This window comes from Rhinatrema bivittatum, chromosome 4 (assembly GCF_901001135.1).
Source record: "Rhinatrema bivittatum chromosome 4, aRhiBiv1.1, whole genome shotgun sequence".
NCBI lineage: Eukaryota > Metazoa > Chordata > Amphibia > Gymnophiona > Rhinatrematidae > Rhinatrema > Rhinatrema bivittatum.
The window spans coordinates 7,108,419-7,127,386 of NC_042618.1; the positions used below are offsets into that span (position 1 = coordinate 7,108,419).

An 18,968-nucleotide genomic window follows, 5' to 3' on the forward strand; every position below is an offset into this window, starting at 1 on the left:
TCTCGGTCGGCTCAGGAAACCACCATTCGAGCCTCTTCACTCCTGTGACCTAAAATATCTCACATGGAAAGTGATTTTCCTTTTGGCTATCACTTCAGCTCGCAGGGTTAGTGAGTTACAGGCCCTAGTTACCTATCCGCCTTACACTATGTATTTATTTATTTATTTATTTATGATTTTTATATACCGATGTTCATTTCAAAAAGAGATATCACATCGGTTTACAATAAGGTTCAATAGGTAATTCACTATCCCCTAAAAGGGCTTACAATCTAAAATTTTTGTACCTGAGGCTAAGAGATTACAAAAATAAAATCATCAATATCAAAGTTCTTAACAATTAAGCAAAAGGTATAACAAGGAGCATATTAAACAAATAACACAAAGGGGTGCACAAAGGTACACTAAACTCCTGCAGGACCGGGCGGTACTCTGCACTCACCCTAAGTTCTTACCTAAGGTAGTTTCGGAGTTTCACATAAATCAATCCAGCATACTACCTACCTTCTTTCCCAGGCCCCTTTCCAATCCAGGGGAACAGGCTCTGCATATCCTTGACTGTAAACGGGCTCTAGCATTCTACCTAGACCGTACAGTTGCCCACAGGAAGAGCACTCAGTTATTTGTCTCTTTCCATCCCAACAAATTAGGGCAAACTGTGGGTAAGCAGACTCTCTTCTCCTGGTTGACGGACTGCATATCCTTTTGCTACCAGCAAGCAGGCATTCCTTTTCAAGACCGTGTTAAAGCACACTCTGTGAGGGCATGGCGACTTCAGTAGCACACCTACGATCGGTGCCGCTTCCTGACATTTGCAGGGCTGCCACATGGAGTTCTCTCCACACTTTCACAGCCCACTATTGCTTGGAGAAGGCCGGAAGACAAGATTCCATCTTCGGCCAGTCTGTCCTGCGTAACTTATTTCCAACGTGACGTACCAACACCCTTCCACCTGCCCGGTGGGGTTCAGGATGCCCTCTACCAAATTCCACCCCAGTTGTTGTGCCTGTTGCACGCCGTTGGGTACATTTGGTGCATGTTCGGACATCCTCAGCTCGGTACTCACCCATATGTGAGGACTACCATCCTGCTTGTCCTGTGAGAAAGCAAATGTTGCTTACCTGTAACAGGCGTTCTCACAGGACAGCAGAATGTTAAGTCCTCATGAAACCCACCCGCCGCCCCGCGGTGTTGGGTTTGTAATGTTTTGTTGTTTTATTTTTCGGCACTGCCTGTAGCTTTCAAATAAGACTGAAGGGGGACTCCTGCTGGCTGCAGGGTTAGTGCCATGCTGGGCAAGCCCAGTAGGGGCCAGTCAAAGTTCAGGAAACTTTGACAGAAGTTTTCCGTGATTGGGCTCCATCCTGATGATGTCACCCATATGTGAGGGCTAACATCCTGCTGTCCTGTGAGAACACCTGTTACCGGTAAGCAACATTTGCTATCTCTCCCTGCGGCTTAACCAGGATTCCCATGTCAGAGGTCCGTTTCTAGCATAGCAGAAATCCCTTTTCATGATCCAATGTCTTCCCAAGCACCCAGCCCTTTGTCCTGCTCCCCTACTTGTGGAGATCCATAAGGGTCTTCTTGATCTTACTTCATCCCTTGAAGTTACTTTGCATTGGCAACTCATTGGATTGAAAACTCTGTGGATAGGAACCTAATGACCCAGCCAAGCTCCCAGTGAGGAGAGGTGGTGTTACGACTATGGCTGCTGTGCAGCTGCCTCACCACCAGAGGTATCCTCCAGTTAACATTCAGCTCCATAAGTTCCAGCCAGTACTCAGCTCTACACACTCCTGCTTGCACCAGATTCGTCTCCAGCCAGTATCAGAGGTTTTATTGCTACTCCTGTTTCTCTCCACCCTGAGTCACTCCTGCAGGTGGTTTTCACTATACTTAACCGGTGCCCAATCGTAACAGTATGCCGAAGCCATCCACCTCCAGAGAGAAAGACAGGACTTTATACCCATCCGGTGAGTCAACTTTTGTTTCCACAACCCACAACATGTCTCAGTCTCAAAGGTTTTATATCTGTGCTCATTGCCAAACCCTGAATTATCCCAGTTATCAAAACTGTCTAGCCTGTCAACTCTCAGATCAGGAACACTGGGCATGCAGTAACTGTCACAAAAAGAATGTTTCAGTCTACCAAGAATGTTTGAATTGTGACTCTCCCAGACCAGGATGGTGGAAATGTTCCTATTTCCTTAGTCTTTTACCTCCAGGCAACCCTTGCCCTGGTTGCGCAGCTACCGGACCAGCTGTTTCACTAGAAACCTCAGCCAGTTCAATTACTCTGTGTTCTGCTTCTGGCCCAACTAATAAAGTTACCACTATTGGCAGTTTGTGGATAGAGAATCCCAGCACATCCCCTTCATAAAACGTTGAAGAAAACCTCGCACATAAAAGCAACTTATCTCCCAGAAAGCCCTAGAACTCACCTGGTCAGGAATGCTCCTGTGATTTCCATGCTAGAGTCTCAGAAACAAGATCTTCTAAAGCAGAGAGAGCTGATTAAGCCCAGCAGAGCTCTACTTCCCACAGCTGCAGGTCAGTCACGACTAACGACCTGTTTCCCAGGACGTTCCAGAGCTGCCTGTGCTTTCAATAAGCTGCAAGTCCACACCTCAGAACCAGGGAACCATGATCTAAGCTTCAAGAATCTGTCTCTATTTACCAAGTCCTCAGCTGTCCAGTCTTTATCCTCCTTTTGCACCATCATAACTACTCCCACAACTGGTGAACAATCCACAACAGATTTTATTACCCTGCTGTCTGAGCCTGCCACATCACCCCAGGAGGGATCTGAGCCTGCCGCATCACCCCAGGAGGGGTCTGAGCCTGCCTTGCTGCCCCAGGAGGGGTCTGAGCCTGCCCTGTTGCCCCAGGAGGTGTCTGAATCCGCCACATCACCCCAAGAGGGGTTTGACCCTGCCCTCCCGCCCCAGGAGGGGTTTGGGACTGTTTTGCCACTCCAGGAGGGGTCTGGGACTGTTCTGCTACCCCGAGAAGGGGTTGCATCCATCACACCTCCCCAAGAGGATTTTGACCCTGCCCCCCACCCCAGGAAGGGTTTGACCTTGTTACGCCATCCCAGGAAGGGGCCATCATTCAGTACCCCCCGCAGAGTTGGGACCCCGGAGGAGGAGGAGGCCTTAAAGAGGGGGGTAGTGTTATGACTATGACTGCTGTGCAGCCGCCTCTCCACCAGAGGTCCCTCAAGAGCATGCTCTCCTGGCTGGCCCAATCCGTCCTAGTCATCTGCTCTATGTTCGGACTTCCTTTATAACCCTGCTGACCCAATCCCTCAGTGCTTCGGCATCGAGCTCCTTTGGGCTCCCTGCTCTAGCCTCCTCTCTGCCGTGCTGTGTTGCCTTGGGGCTTCTGCCTTGCTCTGTTGCCTTCGGGCATTCAGCCTTGCTCTGTTGCCTTTGGGCATTCAGCCTTGCTCTGTTGCCTTCGGGCTTTTGTGTTCAGTGTTAGTGCTGTCTGGTTAGTCTGTCTATTTATTGTCAGTCTTGTTTCCCCGGGTTCCCTCAGTCCAGTTGCTCATACCTACAGTCATTATCACCCTTACCTGCACGCTATCCTGAGTCCATCCTTACCAGCACCCAGCTCCAGTATCCTGATCACTTTTACCTGCACTCACTTTCACACATACCTCCATGCTGCTCCTGTGTATCAAGTTCACCCTTACCTCCACGCACTCTGTATCAGAGATACCTCCAGCCTGTATCAGATTCCCTCCAGCTAGCTCCCACCACCACAAGCATCCTTCAGTTAGCATTCAGCTCCATAAGTTCCAGCCAGTACCCAGCTCTACACACTCCTGCGTGCACCAGATTCTTCTCCAGCCAGTATCAGAGGTTCTATTGCTACTCCTGTTTTTTTTCTCCACCCTGAGTCACTCCTGCAGGTGGTGTTCACGACACTTAACTGGTGCCCAATTGTAACAGGTGGCTTAAGAAAAACCTTCCCATAACAAAACGTGGAATACTGTCAACTTCAAAACCTTTCCTACCTGGGGTTCTGCTGCAACAGGTGCTTGTCACTGGGTACAGCCTGCGAGGATGACCTTTTCTTTCTGTGATAGAGTTCTTCCAGCCTTCACGCACCTCACACAGCCAAACCTATGACAGGTGCTTGCTTCATTCAGGGAGTGAATGGGCTCACTGGTCTTCAGTCAAGGAATGTAAGATCCAAAAGGATTCAGACCAAAATTACATCCTTACTGCAGCTAAAATACCTAGAATCCACTGGCAGGATTCCAGGAATCCCCCTCCCAAAGTGGGAACCTGATGAGGCAGAGAGGCCTCACTAGGGCGGGATAAAATCTCTACATCTTGACTCCCTGATGTCTGCTCTGTACTGATTCTAGCCACACCTTTAGTTACAAAATGGCTTAATATAAAAGGGCATGAGCAACCAATCCTGACTCTTCAAGGTGGGATGAGGGCAAGAGGAGATGGACAGCTCAAGATATTGCATCTCTGGAAATGGAACTAGGGGATAGACTGGGGGCTCCAGTCATACTTTCCTTTTGGAAAGGAAGAGTAAAACTAGGGTTAAAGGAGTGTTAGGTGAAGAAAAGAAAATTAATTTACTTACTGACTATGGGTGTTGCTTGCTCCGAAATTGAAGCCAGTTATATTCACAGTAGTAGGTTTATTTTTCTGAGTCAGATCCTTTGAAAAGCCAATGATATCAGGGTTGAAAAGTTTAAAGATATCTAAGAATGGCAAAAAATGACATTAAGAAAGGAATAATTCCACTCAGACTAGTCTGCAGTCTTGGGGAATGTGACGAGACCTTGCTCTACTTAAACTCAGATTGCAAGCCATTTGGGGCAAGGGCATAGCAAGCAGCTACATTTTCTTGTACAGTTCACAGTACACTCCTGATATTAAAAATATAATAGATTTCAAGTGTTAAATAGCATAATACAGTAATTATGGAATAATGTGTATTCCTAGAAGACCTACTGTACACTGGATTATTCTCTTAATAGATTACGAGCCAACAATTTGTGTGCTTATAAATAGTTTGATATAGTAGAATAAGATGACTATAATAATTCATAAAGATGAGTTCAGTTTATAAAAACCATAGTTTTGTTAAAAAGGCAGTTACTACACAGAGACCAAAGAGAAAAGGGAAGGAGGGGAGTGAGCTGTGTGCTGGTAAGTCAATGTGTAGCTGTACAGAAAGAAGGGAAGGAAGGAGAGTGAACTGTGTGCTTGTAGGTCAATGTGCAGCTCCATAGTAAGAAGGGAAGGAAGGGGAATGCTATGTGCAGGTAGATCAATGTGCAACTGCACAGTAAGAGCTTTGTGCTGGTAGGTCAATGTTCAGCTGCACAGTAAGAAGGGAAGGAGGGGAGTGAGCTGTGTGCTGGTAGGACAATGTGTAGCTGCACAGAAAGAAGGGAAACAAGAGGGAAGAGCTGTGTGCTGGTAGATCAATGTGCAGTTCCACAGTAAGGAAGAAAGGGGAATGAGCTGTGTGCTGGTAAGTCAATGTGCAGCTGCACAGTAAGAAGGGAAGCAAGGAGAGTGAGCTGTATGCTGGTAGGTCAAAGTGCAGCTGCACAGTAAGAAGGGAAGGAAGGGGAATGAGCTGAGTGCTGGGAGGTCAAGGTGCAGCTGCACTGTAAGAAGGGAAGGAAGGGGAATGAGCTGTGTGCTGGTAGGTCAATGTGTAGTTGCACCGAAAGAAGGGAAGGAAGCGGGAAGAGCTGCATGCTGGTAGGTCAACGTGCTGCTGCAATGTAAGAAGGGAAGGAAGGGGAAAGTGCTGTGTGCTGGTAGGTCAACGTGCGGCTGCACAGTAAGAAGGGAAGGGGAATGAGCTGTGTGCTTATAGGTCAATATACAACTGCACAATAAGAAAGGAAGGAAAGGGAAATGACTTGTGTGCTGGTAGATCAGTGTGCAGCTGCACAGAAAGAAGGGGAAGGAAGGAGAGTGAGCTGTGGGCTAGTAGATCAATGTGCAGCTCCACAGTAAGAAGTAAAGGAAGGGGAATGAGCTGTGGACTGGTAGGTCAATGTGAAGTTGCACAGTAAGAAGGGAAAGAAGGGGAATGAGCTGTGTGCTGGTAGGTCAATGTGCAGCTGCACAGTAAGAAGGGAAGGAAGGGGAATGAACTGTGTGCTGGTAGTTGGAGTTGCACAGTACTCACTTGGAAGGGTAATCATGTCTGAAAAGTTTCCGAAGCCTCCAATGCTGAGAAATAAAAAACATAAGAGCTGATGTTAGATATGAAAGTAAAGGTAACTAAAGCTCTACTCAGAACCCTTGCAGTGGTTCATGAATTCTCCTCCCTAAATTATTTATGAGATAGAGATCACTTGTAATGCAATCATTGTCTTGTTTGCAGGCATGAGTTAAGGCGATGACCTTTTGATGAACCACAGAGATTTCATAACTCACCTCCAGGACAGGTGGCGATACTCAATGAATATTTCTTCATTGCTGGTAGCATTTATCCCAGTCCCTGCCTGCAAATTATAGTCAATGTTTAGCCAACAAATACTGTACAGGAAAATAGGGACATGAAAGCTTATTATAACATTAAAAATAATCAAAAATGATCTGCTTATGTCTATTTCTGTTTTCCTTTTCAAGTTGGTTCTTGGAACTTGTAATATGTTAAATTGCATAAATAAAAATTTAAAAAAGAAAATAGTGAAAAATGCAATTCAAACTGACAATGCAGACAGTGATGGGAATCAGTTGGTTGCAGGATCCATAGCCTTGGCCATGTTACAAAACAAAGGCAGATTGTACTCTTGTTCTCTGGAATGACAACAAAAAAAGGAAGGAGGCCTCAGTTTTATGAAGTTAAGATATTAGGGATGTACAGTGAAAAATTAGTTTTTATTTTCGGTTTGTTTTAGGGAGGGTTTTTTTTTATCATGAATTTTGGTTCGTGGAATGTTTGTTCGTTTCATTTTTGGGAGAAAAACAAATCAGCCATTAAAAAATAAAATGGACAAAAAATGAAAACAGAGGCTCCCAAGGCTACCCATCCCTCCCACATGGAAAAATGTTGGGGCCAGGATCCCTCTGGTCCCCACTTATCCACCTGTGATGCCTCGGCCTTGCATAGGCTGAGGCCACGGTAGGTCGCCTTGACCCCAGCCTCAGTCTACACAAGGCCGACACCTCAGCCTCGGGCTAAATAGGAGCCCAGGCCCAATGCCAAGGTCTGGCTGGGAGGCCGGGTCCCAATACTTTGGCCCTGGTATCAGGACCTGGCCTCTGGGCTGGGTTGTGGCATCAAGCTTGGGCCTAGGCTCTGCTTAGGCTGAGGCTCAGGAGTCGGGAACCAGCCTCTGGGCCAGGCCTGAGCCCAGGTCTGGGCCCGGGCATCGGGACCCAACTTGGTATTTTACTCCAACATCATGCTCGGGCCTATGCCATGGCCCCTTTATGCATCGGCCTATGCCCTAGGCGAGAACCCTGCTTTGGTCTAGGTCAAAGCGCCGGCGTCACACTTGGGCATAGGCTGTGGCACCTGCTTTGGGCCTCAGCGTATGCCCTAGGCAAGGCCCTGGCCTCCTGCCTAGGCCTAAGAACATAAGAACATAAGAACATGCCATATTGGGTCAGACCAAGGGTCCATCAAGCCCAGCAACCTGTTTCCAACAGCTGCCAATCCAGGCTATAAGAACCTGGCAAGTACCCAAAAACTAAGTCTATCACATGCTACTGATGCTAGTAATGATGTCATCATGCTACGCTTATTTTAATTCCCTTAAGTTTTCCTTTGTTAATTAACCTTTTTCATAGTGTTTAGTAATCCTTTGTTTATTAAATATGTTTAATGTATTTGACTTAGGAAACCTATTTTCCTGCAAACTCTGTTTTTAATGTAAACCGGTATGATTTGTATCTGATACAAGAATGTCGGTATATAAAAATGCAAAATAAATAAATAAATAAAATAGTATTTTCTAAGTCAACTTGATTAATAGCAGGTAATGGACTTCTCCTCCAATAACTTATCCAAACCTTTCATAATCCCAGCTACACTAACTGCACTAACCACATCCCCTGGCAACAAATTCCAGAGTTTAATTGTGCGTTGACTGAAAAAGAACTTTCTCCGATTAGTTTTAAATGTGCTACATGCTAAGAACATAAGAAACTGCCATGCTGGGTCAGACCAAGGGTCCATCAAGCCCAGCATCCTGTTTCCAACAGAGACCAAACCAGGCCACAAGATCCTGGCAATTACCCAAACACTAAGAAGATCCCATGCTACTGATGCAATTAATAGCAGTGGCTATTCCCTAAGTAAACTTGATTAATAGCAGCTAATGGACTTCTCTTCCAAGAACTTATCCAAAACTTTTTTGAACCCAGCTACACTAACTAAACCTTAAAACTTTCAAAAAAGAACTCAAAACATGGCTATTCAGCCAAGCACTCAAAGACGGCATAGGATAACACAACAGACCACACCTACTGCATCCCCCTCTTCGGATATGCAATATCATTCCAATGACTATTTCACTAACTCACCGAAACCTCATCAATCTTCTCCCTCTAACATCTCTTCCCCAGACATAATTTGAGCACAGCTATATACCTCATATATGATTTATTTCATTTGTTTTTTTTATTTATTGTTCAGTAGCAGTTCCAATTATTGTTTAAATGCTTTAGATGTAACAGGTTATTGTAAATGTTTAAATGCTTTAGATGTAACAGGTTGTTTTAAATGTAAACCGAAGTGAAGGCATTTTTTGCTATACCTCGGTATATAAAAAACTCCTAACTAACAAAATAAATAAATAACTGCACTAACCACATCCTCTGGCAACAAATTCCAGAGCTTAATTGTGCATTGAGTGAAAAAGAATTTTCTCCGATTAGTCTTAAATGTGCTGCTTGCTAACTTCATGGAATGCCCCCTAGTCTTTCTATTATTTGAAAAGTGTAAATAACCGATTCACGTCTACTCATTCAAGACCTCTTATGTTCTTAAAGACCTCTAATATATATCCCCCCTCAGCCGTCTCTTCTCCAAGCTGAACAGCCCTAACCTCTTCAGTCTTTCCTCATTGGGGAGCTGTTCTATCCCTTTTATCATTTTGGTTCACCTTCTCTGTACACTTCATGGAGTGCCCCCTAGTCCTTCTTTTTTTTTTTTTCATTTGCAATTTATTACATTTTTTCATAAAGTATACATAAACCATACTTTCAAGAAAAAGAAAATACAGAGAAAACATAAAGAAATATAATACAAAGAAAATACCTCAACATAATAATCTTTAAGTAATTATGTCCTCTAGGTAACATAGGTAAGTGAGACCTGTAATCCATTAGGGGAGAAAACAAGAAAAACAGTTTATAGTAAAACTGGCTTAACGATTTTTGATGGTTACCTCTCATTACTGATTACCGAACCATTATTTATTGTGGGACTGTGGTCACTATTCTTGCATTTAAAAATGACTTAAGTTGTTCAATAACAGTAAATGCAAAATTTTCACCTTTACCCTTAATAAGACATCTACACGGATATCTTAATAAGAAAGTGTAGCCTAAGGCTACTACTTGAGGTCTTAGTTTTATAAATTCCTTTCTTCTTAATTGGGTGGGTCTGGCAAAGTCAGCCCCCTAGTCCTTCTATTATCTGAAAGAATAAATAACTGATTCTCATTTACCCATTCTAGACCTCTCATTATTATTATTATTATTATTTTTAACAGCTTTTCTATACCGACATTAAAATACACATATCGGTTTACATTTTAACAAAAGGTTGGAAATTACAATAAACAGGGGCGGGGGAGAATAGGACTCATGATTTTAAACACCTCTGTCACATCCCCCCTTAGCCATCTCTTCTCCAAGCTGAACACTCCTAACCTCTTTAGTCTTTCTTCATAGGGGAGCTGTTCCATCCCCTTTATCATTTTGGTCGCCCTTCTCTGTACCTTCTCCATCGCTACCATATCTTTTTTGAGACGTGGTGACCAGAATTGTTCACAGTATTCAAGGTGCGGTCTCACCATGAAGCAAATCAGAGGCATTTTGACATTTTCCGTTTTATTCAACATTCCCTTTCTAATAATTCCTAACATTCTGTTTGCTTTTTTGCCTGCCACACCACACTGAGCCGACAGTTTCAATGTATTATCCACTATGTTGCCTAGATCTCTTTCTTGGGTGATAGCTCCTAATATGGAACCTAACTATAGCATGGGATATTTTTCCCTATATGCATCACCTTGCACTTATCCACATTGGTTCTTCAAGCCATTATACTATCAAAAATCGACTATTGCAATTCGCTCCTCTTCGGCCTCCCAATCTCATCCATCATACCCCTCCAAATGTTACAAAACTCTGCAGCTAGAATCCTTACAAATACGAATAAAAGAGATCACATCACCCCCATTCTCAAACTCCTCCATTGGCTTCCAATTAAGCAAAGGATTCTTTATAAAGTGCACACCTTAATTCATAAATCAATTCACAATATCTCCCCACTTCACCTAAGCACCCAACTACGTCCTCACTCTTCAGCTAGACCCATCAGAGGAGCATATAAAGGCACACTCCATGTACCCTCAACAAAATCCTCCCTTCAGAAACGTGCCATATCTACTGCTGGCCCCAGTCAATGGAATGCGCTCCCGCCAGATATCCGTCTAGAGATCTGCCACTCCACATTCAAAAAGAAACTTAAAACCTGGCTCTTTAAACAAGCTTTTACAGGACTATAAGCACTTTTTTCCCCTACAGCCAGTAAGAGTTCCTCACCATCGCATTCCCCAGGTTCTATACTTCTTCTCGACTCTTTATCCAATCTCTTGCGTCAGGACTCATGTGATATTTACTGTTTTGCTTTTATGTTTTTGTTTTTGTTTTTACTGCTCAATGAGACTTGTTAGCCAATATGTTTACATCACAATGTTAATTTTGATCTAGTTTACCCTGTTCCAAGTTCCATAACCTTGTTCTATGTAATGCCTCTAGGCAAAAATTTATGTTCTGTTTCAATGTAAACCGATGTGATCTGTATTCCATACAGGAACACCGGTATAAAAAAAAATCTAAAAAAAAATAAATAAATAAAATTTCATCTGCCATTTGGATGCCGAATTTTCCAGTCTCACAAGGCCTGATGTATTAATTTAAAACGAGTGCAACAAATAAGGTTTTTGTTGCACCCCTGCCTGTGGTGCCTGCGGACAGGGCCTTACCTCCGCCGTCCAGCGGCCCGACCGCCATTTCCTGGCACAGCAGGAGCCGTGCAGAGCCTTCACCTCGCGGCCCGGAGGCCGTCATTGTGCCACTGCCATTCCCCCATGGCTGGGCCCGGAAGCCGCCGCAGCTGAGTCTTTCCTGTGGCTGAGAGGCCGTCCTGGAGCCGCCGAGGAAGTGTAGGTAATCCCAAGCTGTGGGCCGGGTGGTGCTCAGCAGCGCCTGTAAACGATTCCGGAGTTTTGATCTCCTCTTGGGGGTCAGGCTGACCTTGTCTCCCTGGGTGTCGAATCGGACTCCCAGGTATTCCAGCGACTGGGAGGGCTGTAGTGAACTCTTGTTTGTGTTGACTTCCCATCCTAGGCTTTCCAGAAGAGATATAACTCTGTTGGTTGCCTGGAGACTCTCCTCCGGTGACTTTGCCCTGATCAGCCAATTGTCCAGGTAGGGATGGACGAGAATTCCTTCCTTCCTAACAGCTCGATACTGTAAGGCCGCGGTAGAAGCAGTGCAGCAGTGTCAGGCGCACCCTTCCTCCCCGCACGCACAGTTCTCTTCACTTAGCGCCCGATACTCTCTTCTAATTGCATGCAAATGCATGCCGCGGCTGCGAAGCCTTAGGCAAGCGTTAGGCCCGCACAACCCATTTTACTGTATAGAGCGCCTATACAGTATCCTGGGTTCGCGGGCCTAACGCTTCACGGCCGCGCTGGTATCTGTTATTTCAAATGTCATTTCAAATGACATTTGAAATGACAGGTACCAGATGGTTCCCCGATGCTCAGCAAACTTTCCCCCAGCCCCCGCTTACCTGCCCTGGCCCCGTCCGGTCTCCGGTCCAGCCCGTCCGGTCTCCGGTGCAGCCCGTCCGGTCCCCTCCTCCCGAAGCAAAAAAAACCCAAAAAACCGAAAAAGTAGCAAGGCTCAGGCCTGCTACGGTAGTCCCTTCTCCTCTCCGTGCGATTCTCCTCCGTGCGATCCTCCCCTCCCCTCCTCTCCGTGCGATCCTCTCCTCCTCTCCGTGCGATCCTCCCCTCCCCCTCCGTGCGATCCTCCCTCCCCTCCTCTCCGTGCGATTCTCCTTTCCCTGCGATTCTCCCCTCCGTCCCTTCTCCCCGCTCCTCTCCGTGCGATTTCAGCGCTCAAGGCAGTCACATGCCGTGACTGCCTTGAGCGCTGAAATCGCACGGCCATTCATCCAGGCAGAGAGAGCCTCTGCCTGGTTGAATGCACGGCCCCCGCCGGAATGGATGCCCGTGCGATTTCGGTAGTCACGTGACTTGCTACAGTCACGTGACTGCCGAAATCGCACGGGCATCCATTCCGGCGGGGGCCGTGCATTCAAGCAGGCAGAGGCTCCCTCTGCCTGGATGAATGGCCGTGCGATTTCAGCGCTCACTGCCTTGAGCGCTGAAATTGCACGGCCATTCCTTCACTGCCGTGCATTCATCCAGACAGAGGCTCCCTCTGCCTGGATGAATGGCTGTGCGATTTCAGCGCTCAATCTACTCTGCAAGCTAGAAGCCTCTAAGGATATAAAGGGATTTGGGGGTCTAGACCATATCTTTAAGGTGGCTGCATTTGCTGATAATGTGTTAGTCTTCATTACGGACCCCTTTCGGTCATTACCAGCAGTATTACAGCTACAGGATCTTTTTGGACATTTTGTTGGCCTAAAAATAAACCAGGATAAATCTGAAGCCATAGATGTTTCAGGAAATGTGCATCATGCATGGCCCGAACCTTTTCCTCTGAAATGGGTCTTGAGAGAACTTAAATACTTAGGGATCAAAATTCTATTACACTTACACGACATATATAAAGCTAATATACAACCCTTGCTTAGGGATACCAGTTCCATATTAACTAGGTGGCGGTTTCTACCTCTCGTTAATGGGGTGTATCCAATTATTTAAAATGATCCTCCTTCCCAAATGGTTTTATATATATTGCAGATGCTATCCATTTGGATTATTAAACACGACTATAAGTTATTTCTCCGAGCCCTATGATACTTTCTCTGGCAAGGCAAAAAAGCCCAATTATCATTAGACATATTAATAAGACCTGTAGAAGCAGGGGGTTTAGGACTTCCCAATCTACAATTGTATAACCTAGCATGTTGCTTAAGATATGTGAGAGACTGGATGTTCTCGCTTATGAACTACAGCCCCTACCAGAGTCTCTTAGAATGGTATGGGGTACATTCACTCAACCCTCTGCTTCAAATTGATAGTCACCTAATACTGGCATACCTTAAACATCATTTGGTGTTGGGGACTTGTAGGAAGGCATGGGTGCAGTTATGTATCCTCTGCCACCATTCTCATCGACTCTCCATGATGATCACAATTGCATAGGGGTGTGCATTCGGATTGACTGCATTAGTAAAACGCAACTCATATTTTTTTTTTACTTAAAAAATTGATTCGACATAAACGATCGGATTTCCCACATATCGAACATAGATATGTTCGATATGTGGGAAATCGCGATTGTTGAGCCAAAATAAAAATATAAACCCCCCCACCCTCCTTAACCCCCCCCCCCCCCGACTTACCACAACTCCCTGGTGATGGAGCGAGGAGTGAGGACGCCATTTCTGCAATCCTTGGCGAGAAGCATGTGACGTCGGCGGCACTTTTGGCCAGCTTGGGGGGGGCCTCCTGACCCCCCCAAGCTGGCCAAAAGTTCTTTTTGGGCTGCGAACGAGCCGGGAATCACGTGACGCCGCGTCACTCGACGTGCCACCGACGTCACATGCTTCTCGCCAAGGATTGCAGAAATGACGTCCTCACTCCTCGCTCGATCACCAGGGAGTTGTGGTAAGTCTGGGGGGGGGGGGGATTAAGTAGGGTGAGGGGGTTTAAATTTTTTTTTTGCACATATGTACATATACCCAACTCATTGGATTTTTTTTATGTCCATATTGGCCGCAAGTGGGACCCCCTTTCGGACATAAAAAATATGAACATAAATTTTGCTCTGCACATCCCTACAATTGCATATAACCCAATGTTTGCTCCAGGTTTAGAATTGCACACTTTCCAGAGGTGGCAGAATAAGGGTTTAACTTATATCCATCAGCTCTTTAACCCAGTAACCGGTGTCTCCCTAGCGTTCAGAGTTTCAACAACAGTTTCACATTGAAAGTACATACTTCTTTGCTTACCTACAAATACAGCACTACATTAAAAATAATAAAACACGACAATTGGCTGATAATTTGTCTACAAAATTAATTCGGGAAATTCTGCAAGGAGAACGAGCAAGAGGTCCCAATATATCAGCGTTGGTAAAGGCTTTGCTAAAAACCACAGATTCACAGGCCCTTCGAGGGGTCTATGAGTGAGAAGTGAAGGAGCTGGCTTCTTTTTACTCTCTCATTTACGAATTTTAAAAATAACTATGTAACATTGGTTGACATCTCTGAAAATGTACTGCTGAGGGAATCCCAATACAAGTTTCTATGGCAGACATATATCACTCCTTTACGAGCCTTTCAGATGAGGATCACTGTATCCGGGCTGTGTCAGAAATGCAGACTATTGGATGGCACCTACTTCCACTGCTTTTGGGGGAAAATTAAAGCACAATGTGAATATCTTCTTCAAATTACGTTACCCCTACATCCAAATTTATGGTTATTTGGCACTACAACTTTGATGGATATCCCTCCTGACCCTGCTACCAGATTATTCCTTGGGAAAGCAGGACTTGTGGGGCAAAGAGTAATACTAGCAAAATGGGTGGATGAGAAGGGACCCAAATATGAATATTAGTTCCAAAAAATGATACATACTCAAATGAGCATAGTTGTAACAGCTCAAAATTCCTCAGTAAAAAAATGTGTGGCTAATCAAAAAACGTGGCCAGCTTTCCTAACATATCTGTCTCCCATGATGATCTGAATGTAGGGTACATTACACTGGCCTTAATACTGTGTGGGGTGCCGCTGAGAAGCAGATGGCCAGTAAGCCCTGCACAGTTCATCATTGGTCCTTCCTATATCCTGACCGCTGGTGATTCAGGGGTACCCCATATGGTGACCCACTAACAGATACCACTTACTATATATCTATTGGAGATAAGGTCAACACATTTAGTTTAGTTTATTAGCATTTCTATACCATCACATCGACCAGGCCTTCACAACGGTTTACAAATTAAGCAAGAAAATACATTATTTTGTTAAAAATAGTAACAGCTAAAAACTACATAAAAAAAGAAAAATTAAATAAATTAGCTGTTAGAGTAAAAGATGTATAATGAAATAAAAAACATTAAGCCTAAAACAAAGTATCATATTGCATAAAAATATAAATAGTACTAACAAGCTTTTAAATTCAATTAATATTGCTAAAATAAAATAAAAAGATAAAAAACAGGATTCAAAAAAGTAAAGCACATAATAAATTCTGGTGTTTCGCAGCAAATATCTAAAGTTTCATACTCTATAAAGGCGTTTCGCAGCAAAATATCTTAAGTTTCATGCTCTGTAAAGGCGCATTTGAATAACCAAGTTTTCAATTCTGCTTTAAATTGCTTTTTTTCTGCTAGTAATCTCAAGTACATTGGTAGGGAGTTCCACACTTTTGTTCCAGCAACAAATATAGCACGTTCTCTTACATGGCTAAGTTTTGCTGATTTAATTGTAGACACTGATAATTGGCTGATCTCAGGTTTCTTTGCGGTACATGAAGGCGCATAGATGTATTAAGCCATTTAGTTTGTTCTCCATATATGACATTATGAACTATACAGGCGATTTTATATTGGATACGGTAATAAATTGGAAGCCAGTGCAATGAAACAGCAGGGCTTAACCTCAAAGGCTTCGACACCTGGTCCCAGGGCCTGCACTTTATGGTGGTGATGCCTCATAGGCGGAGCAAGATATCAGGGGTGGGGGAGAGGGAACAAGTGCGGCGGTTAGACCCGGAACCTAGCGGAGCACATGAGAAAGCAGGTCCCTTTTGGTTTTTTCCTCCAATGACACTTGAGGCAGGCAGAAACAGCAGAAAACAGCAGGGCTTAACTGCAGAGGCAGAGGTTGTTTTTTTTAACTTCCACAAAGAAAACACTCAAGAATATCACTACTGAAGTTTTTTTCTTTTTACAAACGCGTTCAATGGTTTTTAAATTTGACTTTAACTTCAAATTTTAACGTGAATTAAAATTGTTTGCATGCTTTATATGTTATGCTCTATATGGTTGATCCTTACCAATGTTCTTAACTGAATAATCTCTGTTTATAGTGCATTGGTTGTTAGCAACCATTGTTGGAAATACTAGATATTCATATCATTGGTTATGACATTTTGATATAATAGCTTCCCTTTGCTCTATTTGTATAGGCTCATCTTAAACATGTTACCTGTTGACGAGCTGCATTGTATTCGCCTTGATGGGCGGGAATGTCTACCTAATGACATATTATTTTACTTTGTATGTTTATAAAAAACCAATAAACATATTATAAAAAAATAAAAATAAAACAACATATAACACAAAGTAAGAGAAGGCTATGGGAAACTAATGATATTAAAACGCCTTAAACCATTACTTAGTCATAAGGACTTTAGAACTATTTTACAGTCCTTAATATTGCCAGTACCGATTATTGTAACTCACTTCTATTGGGTCTCCCAGCTTCCACCATTTAGACCACTACAAATTCTACAGAATGCAGCGGCAAGAGTATTAACCGGCAGCAGGAAAAAGGACCATATTACACCAGTATTAGCTGAATTACGTTGGCTTCCAGTTGAATACCGTATACAGTATAAAGTTCTCAGCACATTACACGCAGGTTAGCTTAATACTAATATTCACTTACACCCCCCCCCAAAGGACACTATGATCAGCAAACAAAGACTTACTACCAATTCCATCAGTAAAAACAGCACATCTCACACAGGTCAGGGATAGGGCTATTTCACTTGCAGGATCAAAAATATGGAATGCAATGCCTGTAAACCTTAGACTACAACAAGATTACAGACAATTCAAAAAGGACCTGAAAACCTGGTTATACAGGCTTTTAAACAAACAGAATGTGATCCTCAGAGTAAATAGTTGGCATTCCTTACCATTTATGATTTCATTCTGTATTTTATTTCCTTGTTTTATGCTTTTTAGTAATTTTATATTAATGCAATGTTGTTTTAAGTTCTTATTTTGATTTTTATTATTAATTAGACTTTTAGTATTATTTCAGTAATATTTTTTTTTTATTTATAGTTTATTAGAGTTTTTACAAATTATAAAAAATGCAAAAAATCAAAGAAATACAATTGCATATAGCACAATTAAATCAAGAACCAATTTACAAACCTCCGTCCTCTATATGACAAAATTATAGTCCACTAATTGGGAGGATGCAAACAAATAATACGTAAACAATATAGGAAATTGTAATTCAATAATTACATTAAGCTGGATCTATTTATTTCTTTACAACTACTTATGTCTCAACCTGCTTCTTTATCAACCAAGAACGTTTCCAGGTGTGACGGATCCTGAAAGATAAATCTGTTCTTTTGATATACTATAAGGCATTTGCTTCCTCCTGTACTGAGTGGATCGAGAGACATCTGGAAATACTTGAACCTTTTAACCACAAAATAAATGTTCCCTATTTCTAAAATATTTCTGAAGAATATTAATTTTATCTTTCTCTCTGCAGAAAGTAACTAATAACGTAGCTCTCTGCGGAATATCATCTACAGATGACTCTAGGAAGGAGGTTAAATTTGGGGACGTTTGCTGGACACTGTCCATTCCTTCCTCTCCTTCCTGTCTCTTAATTCTTGAACTCAATACATAATAAATTTTGGAAATAGATTGATCATCTACATTTAATATAGACAAGTTTTCAACTAGATATTTTTTCAACAATTCAGTAGCAGAGAGAAGCCTAGTCATGGGAAAGTTCAAAAACCTCAGGTTTTTAGCCATATTCTCATTCTCTAGGTTCTCTATCTGTCTGTGGTTAACTAGGCTATCCTTAATAAAGGAGTTATTTACTGTCTGTAAAGATGTTATCTGCACAGTATTAGCCTTTCCTACTTCCTCTAATTGTTTTAAACGATTATCATATGTCTGCAATACATTTTTCATTTCCATATTCCCTTTATTAGTTTGGTCCATAAAGCCAGTCATTATTTTCTGCAGGTCATTGATAGCTTTCCATACATCAACCAGAGTCACTGACTGTGGATCTATGATTACTGGACTAGAAACCTGTAGTCCAGTCACATCACCAGATCTCCCCTCATTCTCTTCCCCCACCGTAGTGGGTTGTAAATTTGCATTATGCGTGTCAGCCATCTCCAGTTGTGATTCAATAGGGACATTTAACTCCAACAACGATTGAGATTGTAGTTCATGGCACGGGCTGTCTGAAGCACCCGATGAAAAGGATATATCAGGAATCGTATTGCGGGCAGTTTGACTTACCCGCCTTACATGCTGATCCATCAGGCCTCTAGCCTCTGTAGACGCTGGAGAAGATGACCAAATTTTCGGCTTCCTTTTCCTACCCATAAAGTGGGGAAAAGTCACAAAATAAACTTCCAGGAATTTTTTCCCAGGGGCGCGCCCCTTTGGCGCGCGGCTTCGGCTGCGCGCCGCTGCTAGCTCGCCTTTATCCCGGCGTTTTGGCCCTTTCTAGTGACATCAGTTCGGGGGCGTGGCTTCGGGGCGATTCGCTGAAACAGCTCACCAGGTGGAATCGGTGCT

At 43.4% G+C, this 18,968-nt stretch overlaps 1 protein-coding gene across 2 annotated transcripts in view; it reads right to left on the reverse strand.

The window, feature by feature from the left end:
- The window catches only part of LOC115089621 (phospholipase B1, membrane-associated-like), a 421,390-nt gene that overhangs the window by 189,121 nt on the left and 213,301 nt on the right, over positions 1 to 18,968 (reverse strand). For both annotated transcript variants that reach the window (XM_029597711.1, XM_029597710.1), the window contains exons 6-8: positions 6,435 to 6,502; positions 6,184 to 6,227; positions 4,612 to 4,732 (exon numbers count right to left, since the gene is read on the reverse strand). In XM_029597711.1, the coding sequence (XP_029453571.1) occupies positions 4,612 to 4,732; positions 6,184 to 6,227; positions 6,435 to 6,502 (233 nt within the window). The remainder of the gene's footprint in view (positions 1 to 4,611; positions 4,733 to 6,183; positions 6,228 to 6,434; positions 6,503 to 18,968) is intronic.